This window comes from Mus pahari, chromosome 22, assembly GCF_900095145.1.
Source record: "Mus pahari chromosome 22, PAHARI_EIJ_v1.1, whole genome shotgun sequence".
NCBI lineage: Eukaryota > Metazoa > Chordata > Mammalia > Rodentia > Muridae > Mus > Mus pahari.
The window spans coordinates 24,614,539-24,624,677 of record NC_034611.1 but is presented as its reverse complement, the minus strand read 5'-3'; the positions used below and the strand labels follow the sequence as shown (position 1 = coordinate 24,624,677).

The window sequence follows — 10,139 nt, the reverse complement described above, 5'->3', positions numbered from 1 at the left end:
TTTACACACACACACACACACACACACACACACACACACACACACACACACACACAGATACGCACACACAGATACACACACAACAATCACTACCTTTGGGGGTCACAGCTGATCAGTCTGTTTCTAACAACCTTTGGGTGATATTTCCACTCATTTCTGTAGGTAGTCCTTTTAATCATTTATGAAACTTTGTCTGCGACATTAATAGATTGACTTCCTCCATAGTGACCCAATTCTTTCCTTTTTCCAAAACTGAAGACACCAACATGATGATAAGATACGTTCAGGATTTAGATCATGTTCATGATCTGCAGATAACTGGCTAGTAGGTTCCACAGGTCTTGTTCCAGAGCATCATAACAGTGCCTAGAAGTCTTTAGTTATCAGTTCTTCCCTAATCTAAGCCTGCCTTCTGGCCCTTTATGTAGGGGGAAAGAGCTTGAAACTTCAACTTGCTCTGTAGCCAAGGAAGACCTCGAGCTTGATCCTCCTACATCTACTTCCCTAGTGCAGGGGTAGATCGTGGGGCACACCATTCTCAATGTTTTCCATGCTGGGTCTGAACCAAGGGCGTCCTGTCTGTCAGACAATCCCTCTACCGAGTTGTGTTATCAGTCTCCAAATTATTCTTTCCTCCTTGCCCCAACCCTTTGTTCCCAAGTCTTTACCATTTTTGTTGTTATTTTGCTTTTTAAGCATTTTATTTTATTTTTTGAGACAGGGTCTCACTATGTAGTTCTGGCTGTCCTAGAACTCAGTATGATGACCAGGTTGGTCAAGAGTGTTGAGATTCAATGTGTGCATCACCATGCCCAGTTCTTTAGAGTTTCTAAGTAGCAATGTGTTAAATCCAGTCAGTTACAGAATAATAAATCAGATTCTGTGTTCTGTGGTTTAAATGTATTAATTTGTTCATTCTTAGAACTAGTTTCGTTTGTAATTAAAACATTTCTTCCCTGAGGATATTGATGGTTCTTTTTTAGCTAGTGGATTTTAATCATCACTATTTTGAATGATTAATTATAGTTAGATATATGTATGAATATAATTTAATATCTTTCTTTTGAGATAGGGGTTCTCTGTAGGTCTGGCTGTTCTGGAACTCACTCTGTAGAACATGCTGGCCTTGAACTCACAGAGTTCCACTTGCCTCTGCTACCTGAGTGTTGGGATTAAAGGTGTAGGCCACCACTGGTTGTCCAATAATTTAATATCTTGATATATTTATACTATGTAGAATTCTTTAAACCCAGCAAAGAAACACTTATTTTCTGGCTGACCCATATTATTTTTATGGTAAGACTTCTGAAGTTTATTTTCCCATTTTGAAATGTATTATCCATCACCATTGACTATAGTCATTTTGCTGTGCAGTAGATCTTAAAATATTCCCCCTGTCCATCAGAAATCCTATGATCAGCTCTTCATCTCTCTATACTCTGTCTCAGGGTCTGGAAACCAACATTTACTCTCTACTTTATGAGTTCACCTCTGTGATACACACATATAACTGTGATCATACAACATTTTCCCCGTATTGCAAATAAAACAGATCACTTTAATACATAAATTATATTTATAATTTGAAGTGTTCTTCATGATAGATTATTAGAAATTATGTGTATGTGTGTGGGCATGTGTATGTGCATGTGTGTTTGTGTGCATGTGTGCATGCATGTGTGTGTGTGTGTGTGTGTGTGTGTGTGTGTGTATGTGATTATATGCAGAGGTGTAGGTACACATTATGTATGCACATGTGTTTGTGGGAGCCAGAGAACAACTTTAAGTATTATTCCACAAGAATGATCCACCTTGTTTTTGGAGTAGGGTCCTTGCATTGGACCTGGTGTTTGTCTTTTAATCTAGGCTGTCTGGCCAGTGAGTGCAGGGATCTGCCTGCCTCTGTTTTCCCATACTGGATTACAAGGCACAACACCTTACTTTGCCCCCTATGATTCGGTGGCAATCATTTTACCATTTGTACCATCTACCCAGTTTCCCCATATTGATCAAAGGTTAGGCAGCTTTAGCGTGATAAAACATTTTCACACATTTGTTCCAAACATGTACATGGATTTATAACCCCTGAGTACTGAAATGTCTGCTATCAACAAAAATTATTTACCTACTTAATAAGAAATATATAATACTTCACGTAAGATGTATTTAGTGGTTTGGCTCTGTGTAGAAGTGCTTGGCTAGCATATGAGTATGATTATATTTCTATACTTGAGAACTTTGTGTTTTATCTGTTGATAGTGAGTGTACTGGCTAGCTTTGTGTCAACTTGACACAGTTGGAGTTATCACAGAGAAAGGAGCTTCAGTTGGGGAAATGCCCCCATGAGATCCAGCTATGAGGCATTTCCTCAATTAGTGATCAAGGGGGAGAGGCCCCTTGTGGGTGGGCTGGTAGTCTTGGATTCTATAAGAACAGGCTGAGCAAGCCAAGGGAAGTAAGCCAGCAAAGAGCATCCCTCCATGGCTTCTGCATCAGCTCCTGCTTTCTGACCTGCTTGAGTTCCAGTCCTGCAACCTTTGGTGATCAACAGCAGTATGGAAATGTAAGCCGAATAAACCCTCTCCTCCCCAACTTGCTTCTTGGTCATGATGTTTGTGCAGGAATAGAAACCCCAACTAAGACAGTGAGGTATTTAAATTTTTTGACTTGTATGAGCTTGAGTACATTTAAAAAAAAATCACTGAATGTTCTAATTATTACATGTTATTATGAGAGATGAACAAAGGACCAAAGGTTCCAAGCATGGCAGAGGGGATCCAAAGAAGATCATGGGAATTTCCCCTACTAAGCTTTTTATGAAAGAGAAAACTATTCATGAATCAACAGAGTAGCCACCCTGGGGCTGTGCATGACATCAAGGTGTTGCCCTAAGAATGATCATGGCCACTCATTCTCTTGGTACTTTTGGTACACATTATTTCATTTCACTGATGGAAGCATTAACACTGTCCATTGAAGCAGGGTTATTGGTAAGTGTCACTCACAATTGCCATGTGAAAATTTTAGTGTCTCAAGATAGAGTGACAGTCATTGCTTCTGGTGGTTCTTGTGTAACCTGATGCAGTAAGAGCACAACTGACTTTGAGTAAGAGGAACGTGCAGTAGCAGAAGTCTTTGATGAGACTTTCAGGCGCTTTGCTTTTCCGGCCAATGGCCCAGGAGGTAATATGGCTTGTACCAGGTCATGAAGTCAAGCGCACAACTGAGATGCAGTTAGCAATCTTGTGAGTTCATATCTTAAAGATAATGACAGGGTCTAAGCTAACTTACAAAATTCTTGAAATGGAAAAAGCCCATTTTAATAAACCTTTTAATTTAAGAAGAATATAAACAACAAATCATCACAAAATAAACACACACATAATATTTTGAATTAGAATGTTGCCAAGAATCCAGAAATCCCACCCCTTATTCCTCATCAGGAACTGCTACTTCCTCTTTGGGACTGACATTTAGTACAGTCATTATACCTGCTTTTGAAACACGCAGCTCAGTTGGTGCTATTCTGTCTCTGGCCCTTTCTACCTGTGTAGAAGCTGTTTCTGCACCTGAATTGGTTTATAGCATTCATTTTAATGTATTGAGTGTGTATGTACCCCAGTTTGGCAGCTCTAGTTTGAGTCCCTCATCAATACAATGTTGCTGTGAATTTGTCTGTCAGGTGAAAATATACATGTTCTCCAGTAGGTTGATAGTATGTTCATGTGAAACTGTTCAGCTGTATGGAATGAATATTTAGTGAGGTACGTTCAAATCTAGTAGACACTGCCAAATGGTTTGTCAAAGTGTTTGTACTTAAGCTGTTATTACATAGCAGAGGTGTTTCCACCCATACCACAGCCTCATCAACATTCTTAGGAGCAGATGGTAGGAACCCATTTTTAAAGCTTTTGTTTCTTATGATTAACAATAAAATTGGTTATTTTTAAACGTTTATTGGATAGGGGAATGTCATTGTAACATGCCATTTTCTCAATTTTCTCACATATTTCTTAATTGTGTTATATTTTAAAGTTGATATTTAGGGATGATCTGTATTTTGGCTATCTGTCTTTGTCAGTTATTTGTATTACAATTTTTCACTTAGTGGTGTGTGTGTGTGTGTGTGTGTGTGTGTGTGTGTGTGTGTGTGTTATAGAGTATGGTTTTTCAATGTTTCTTCTAAATGGCTAAAAACTATTTTGGTGCCCAGAGCAATAGAGATACCTTTAGTATTATCTATATACCATTTATATTCATATTGAAACTATACTTAAAATGTATTTTGTTCAAGGTTTCAAGGCAAACATTGTACCAGTGGTTTTACATTCACATTTCTAGATTTAAATTCTTTTTATTCTTTTTTTTTTTCTGTTCTCTTCCCAAGAAGAGGATATATTGCCTTACTACAGTATAAGAATTTTGATAGTGTTCAGGAACCTGACTCCATCATGATGATTCTGCTACTAGAAATATGACTGCTGTTGCTGTCAGTACTCTAGGTCTTTTGAGAAATGCTACTACAAGTGTATGGTGGCACACATCTGTAATCCCGTCACTAGGGAGGCTAACGCAGAAGGGTCAAGAGTTCAAGGCCAGTATATGCTATGTGGTTAGACCCTGTTTCAAAAATGAATAGATGAATACCCCCAAATCCATAAAAATAACATCAGAAAAACTGTGACTATTATAGGATTTGTTCTACTACTATTAGTAAGAATGCCAAACTTGGTACTATTTTGGCTGAATAGACATTTTTTAATGTCTATTTTGTTGAATAGACATTTTTCTATTAATAAAATTTAACCCATCTTTGTATATTCTTATTTCTTTCTAGACCTTGCATAAAAAATTGTGGCCAAATAACTTGAGGAAAAAGAAATCTCTAAGTATTTGGATCTTCTAGGATTTATTGTTGGCTAATCTTTAAAACTGCTCATACCTTTAAGTCATTCACTGAGAAAAATTTTTATTAGAGTCCTTAGGCTATAATGATTCAAGATATCTACTTTTCTACCCTAATTGATAACAGATTACATGACAATTAACACTTTGGGGCAGAAAGAAATATGAGAGAATAATGTAATTTCCTTTATTCTTGGTCATTAAATCCAGTCTAAAGTCACTGCTTCCAAATACATGCCAAAGCAAAGCCAGTATATCAATTCTTCCCATCCTGGGATATAGTGGGTTTCTGTTGTTACTTATTTGCTTGGTTTGTGTGTGTGTGTGTGTGTGTGTGTGTGTGTGTGTGTGTGTGTGTGNGNGAGAGAGAGAGAGAGAGAGAGAGAGAGATTCCTTTTGTATTCATTCTTGAGGAAAAGAGTCCATACTTGGTTTTGTTGTTGTTATTTTTATGAACAATGATTGAAAAAAAAGTGCTTAAATCCAACCTGACCTAAACCTGCATTAGGAGATAACTATAAATTTCTTAGACTTTGTCACTGTTTCTTGCTTCACAATGAAGAATCCAGGCAATTAATTAGATTTTTGTCACCAATAACCAGCAGAGGACACACTAGCTAAAGGATATATGAGATAGAGTTACATGTGGGTCAGTGAAGGTTTTAGAATATCATTTGCTAGTAAGATAAATGATTACACTAGTATTTCTCTTCTGTTACTATCTTCAACTCATCTGGAATTCTCCAGTCAGAAATAGAACTATTTTGAATGCTGATCTCAATATGAAACATAGAGTCCACAGAATCCACAAGTTTTGATGAAATAACATTCAATAATCAGGTTGCTGTGAAACTTACATTAAAATTCAATTACATATTAAAAATAGAGTAGTTATAGCTAGAAAAAAAATATTTTCAGAGGCAGCAGGTACCCTTGGTGGCAATGAACAGTTCTACATAGAAAATCCAGGAAGTATGCAAGCTAGACACCAGAATAATCAGTACATTGGATTTAATCAGAGAGCACACACAGAATATGACATAAAACAGCAGTTTACTAGAATAATGGTCATCTGGAACACATGAAAATAATTTAGAAAATGGGCTAAGGTCATACTCTCTGGCAGTAGACTTCTTGGAAATATAGGCATAGAATCAGACATATTTATGTGTCATCTGGCTACCTTCCCTTACCGCCAAGCCAGCTTGAGTCAATAGTGTGGTATATAGTTAAGCAGTAGACATGTCACTGATCAGTAAACTAAATCTCCAGGGAGATCGTTTCAGAATAAAGCCATAGTTAACTGTCCACATTTGGTGCCTCAGAAGAGAAGCACACCCCTTCCACTAGATAGAAACAGAGCAGAGGTGCTTTGTGTGACAGTCCTATGATTGCCCAAAATAAAAACACTTGGCTTGTCATGAGTTATTCTTTTACTCAATGACAGATATTCATTTACACATCTGACATTAGAATTTTTGAGATGGTAGAATTTTGGGGGGGGAAATCCAAGTGTTCATCTGTATTTATGAAAACAAAACCATGGTAGATTCATTTTTCAAAATTGATTGTACTGACTGGCCTAAGCATGGACTTTCTTCTTTTCATTTATATGCTTACAAAAAACTGTACATTACAAACAGTGTAGAAACAAGCAGAAAAGAATGTGCCACACATCCTGAATAATTCTCTATATGCAGTAGAATTTACAGATATAAAAGAAAATACAGCCTACTCTTTTATAGCGCACAGTTATGGTTTTAGATACAATGTATCACTAGCAAGTGGTTGTGGTCACCAACTCTAGTTGTCTCCAGCAGAAAGAATAAGAGCAAGATCTGTTCGGTACAGCTTCCCTCCATCCGACAAGGCCATTATGTTCTTCTTGTATGTAGTAATATTGTTAATATCCAATTCCTGTATAGGACATAGATAGCATTGTAATCCAATTAAAGATGGACATTAATTAACCACTGGCCAGTGATAAAACTTGAGGAACTGCTTGCTACACCAATCCATTAAGAAGAGATCTTTTTATAAATTTGAATAGTCACCAGGTTGTTTCTAAATCAAATCTGATTGTCACAGCTTACTGATTTGTGCTAGACTCAATTTGAGTTAAGAATTAAACTCTACTCCTGTCTTCTGCAAATTCTTTCAGTATATTTCCATGACAGATGTGTGGTTGTTTCTGGGAAGTTCACTAAACTCTGCTTAGGAAATAACTGACATGACTACTAAATTACCTGTTTGTTCTTCTCACACAGATCTTTCAGCAAAGCATCCAGCTCATTTTCATCTATGTATCCATTGCCATCCTGGGGGAAAAGAAATAAAACAGTATATATTAGAAGTAACTAGAGCCCTCAGAAAAAAAAAGTCCCATTGGTGGGTACCCTAACTCACAGTGCTGGGGTAGAACCCTTAACAGTTCCGAAATAGCTGAGTTTACATTTGTGAAATGGATTGAAAATTTCAAAGCATGCTCACATTTAATGTTTCATTTTATGTTTGAAGTATCTTCCATTGGAATAAGTAAATAAGTAAGACTAAATATATTCCCATGACAAAGGAGAACACTGTAGCTTGGGGAAGCTGTGGTTGACTTAATGTCACACCAGTGGGCAACAGTTATATAGAGTCTATGTTCAGGAATAGAGAAATTAGAGGCTAAAAGCATGAACTAACAAACTCGCACCAAAACTTTCCTCATACACAAAGTTCTAATTTTCTTTTTTTAAATGTGAGACACTTCTGTGAAATGTCTCCTCTAGCTTAGTTTTCACTGAACTCTGTCAGGGAATATCATTACTGTTTTCTATTTACAACTAAAATTGTGGCTCAGGGGGTTTAGGTTCTTTATTCAGATCTTCACAGCGACATGGCTTACGCTAGTATAACATGTAATGTGAGATATACTCTACAAATTTTCTGTTGAATGAATGACTTGGTTGTGTAATTTCAGCTGCCCATGCTTTTTAAAAATTGTGAACCTTTAGTTTGTGGCTCTTGTTTTCTTTGGTGAGTGGTTTCCACATTTTCCAGAGGGTAAAATTGTAGACAAAAAAAAAAAAAAAAAAAAAGAAGAAGAAGGAAGAATAATGTGATTTTTTAAATATAGAACATTCTGAAGATAAAACATGTTGGCATTAATAAGCAAATTTAGTAAAGTCATAAAGTAAAAAAATATATATCTAAAAATCAGTTCTGTTTCAGAACAGATATTAAAGTCATTCTTGGAATAGTACTAAAAATAGAATAAACTGCTTAAGAGTAAAGTTAGTGATGAAAGTAAAACGCATGTATACTGACAGTTGTAAAGCTCTGGTGATAGAAAACAAGTACATAAGCCAACGGATTATTAAGCTTACGGATTGGAAGATTTAATCTTGTTAAAGTGTTCATACCATTTAATTCTAAAGATCAGCATAATCCGTTTCTAAACTCCAATAGGATTTTAAGAAGAAATATAAAAGACACAACTAAAATCAAACATAATCACAAAAGACCCAAAGCTGAAATAGTTTAGAGAAAAAAAAAAATAAAGGATGAAAATGGAGGCGTCAGACTGGTAAGATAGCTCTGGAACCAAGACATGCTGTGGCATGCTTCCCTGCAAAAACAACAAACAAACAAACAAATGTGAAAAGGCAACAGAAGTTTCTGATTTCAAAATATAGTACTCAGTTACAGTAACTAAAACAGTATGGTATTTACTTAGAGACTGATGGAATAGAGACCAATAGAATAGAATAGAATAGAATAGAATAGAATAGAATAGAATAGAATTTTTCTTTTGGAATTTGTCCACAGACATAGAATCAAATGATCTTTCTCTAGGAGGCTGAGTACAGGGACAAGATATTCTCTTTAGCAAAAAGTATGAGGAAAACTGTATCCACATGCCAAAGCGGAAAAAATCCTGGACTCCTGTTTTTTTATCTGGGCAAAATTAATGTGATGCAAACATGTAAATCATGAAGATATAAAACTCCTAGAGCCAAGGGTGGTGATACACATCTTTAATCTTAGCTCTTGGGAAGCATAAGAAATGGGTCTGTGAGTTCAAGGCCAGACTGGTTAATGTAGTGACAAACAAACAAAACGTTTTTACCTGATCATATAACTCAAAAGTCAGCCATCATGGGAACTTGTGTCAAAACCAAAGCCCAAACCAGACAACGTACACATATAAAATAGGTAGAAAGCTCATGATACTGGTCTTAGCAGTGAGCTTGTGGGTTATGAGCACAGAGCACAAAGTACAGGAAGACAGCGAAGCTAAGCATTGATGTTGCAAAGAGTCATTTAGGGTAAAGGCAGCCTGCAGACAGGAGAAGATATTGGCAGACCATTTATCAGGTAAGGCACTAATTCCTTACCTAAAGGAATGTAATGTTAAAAGATGTAAGGCATATCTGTTTTTCATCAGAATAAAACTAATTTGATTTAAAAATGGGCTAAAATGTGAATAGATACTTCTCCAAGAAGATATAAATGGCTAATCAGTTTATGAAAAGGTGATCAGGGTTACTATTCATCACAGTAATGCAGATGAAAACAAACGAGGTATCATTTCACAGCTGCAAGCATGAATATTACCATACAAGCAAAGGAAGAAAGTGTTGGTGAGGATGTGAAGAAACACATGTGCACACTGTTATCAGAAAATCAAAAATGGTACAGCAGTGTTGATACACCAACAAATGAAAAATAGAACTAACATATGCTATAAAATATCACAGTTCTGCTGTTTTATCCAAAAGTTCAGGATCTCTTAGTGGTATTAACATTCCATTTTCATGCAGCATTTTCACAATAGCTAAGATTGGAAACAGCCTAATGAAATTATATATATATATATATATATATATATATATATATATATATAAGTCCATGTACTATACTTTATTATTTTGTGTTTCAAAAGGACACTCTGTAGCGTATTATAATATAGGTGAACCTTGAGAACATGCAAGGTGAAATAAGCTTATCAGGGGAAGGTCATTATACAATATTTCTAAAATAAAGAAGCTCTTGGAAGCAGCAGACTAGTGGATGTCAGGGAAGGGAAAGCAGAAAAAAGGGGAAGCCAGCAATGAATGTCCAGTCTCAAATGTGTAAGATGAGTAAGCTCTAAAGAACTGCCATACACGGTTCCTCAGAAAATTGGACATAGTACTACTGGAAGATCCAGCAATTCCTCTCCTGGGCATATACCCAGAAGATGTTCC

At 36.3% G+C, this 10,139-nt stretch overlaps 1 protein-coding gene across 1 annotated transcript in view; it reads right to left on the bottom strand.

Annotated features, from left to right (window-relative positions):
• Positions 1-5,902: 5,902 nt before the first annotated feature.
• The window catches only part of Calb1 (calbindin 1), a 25,713-nt gene continuing 21,476 nt past the window's right edge, over positions 5,903-10,139 (bottom strand). Inside the window, exons 10-11 of the mRNA XM_021222257.1 lie at positions 7,152-7,223; positions 5,903-6,822 (exon numbers count right to left, since the gene is read on the bottom strand). Of these exons, the coding sequence (XP_021077916.1) occupies positions 6,709-6,822; positions 7,152-7,223 (186 nt within the window). The 3' untranslated portion in view covers positions 5,903-6,708. The remainder of the gene's footprint in view (positions 6,823-7,151; positions 7,224-10,139) is intronic.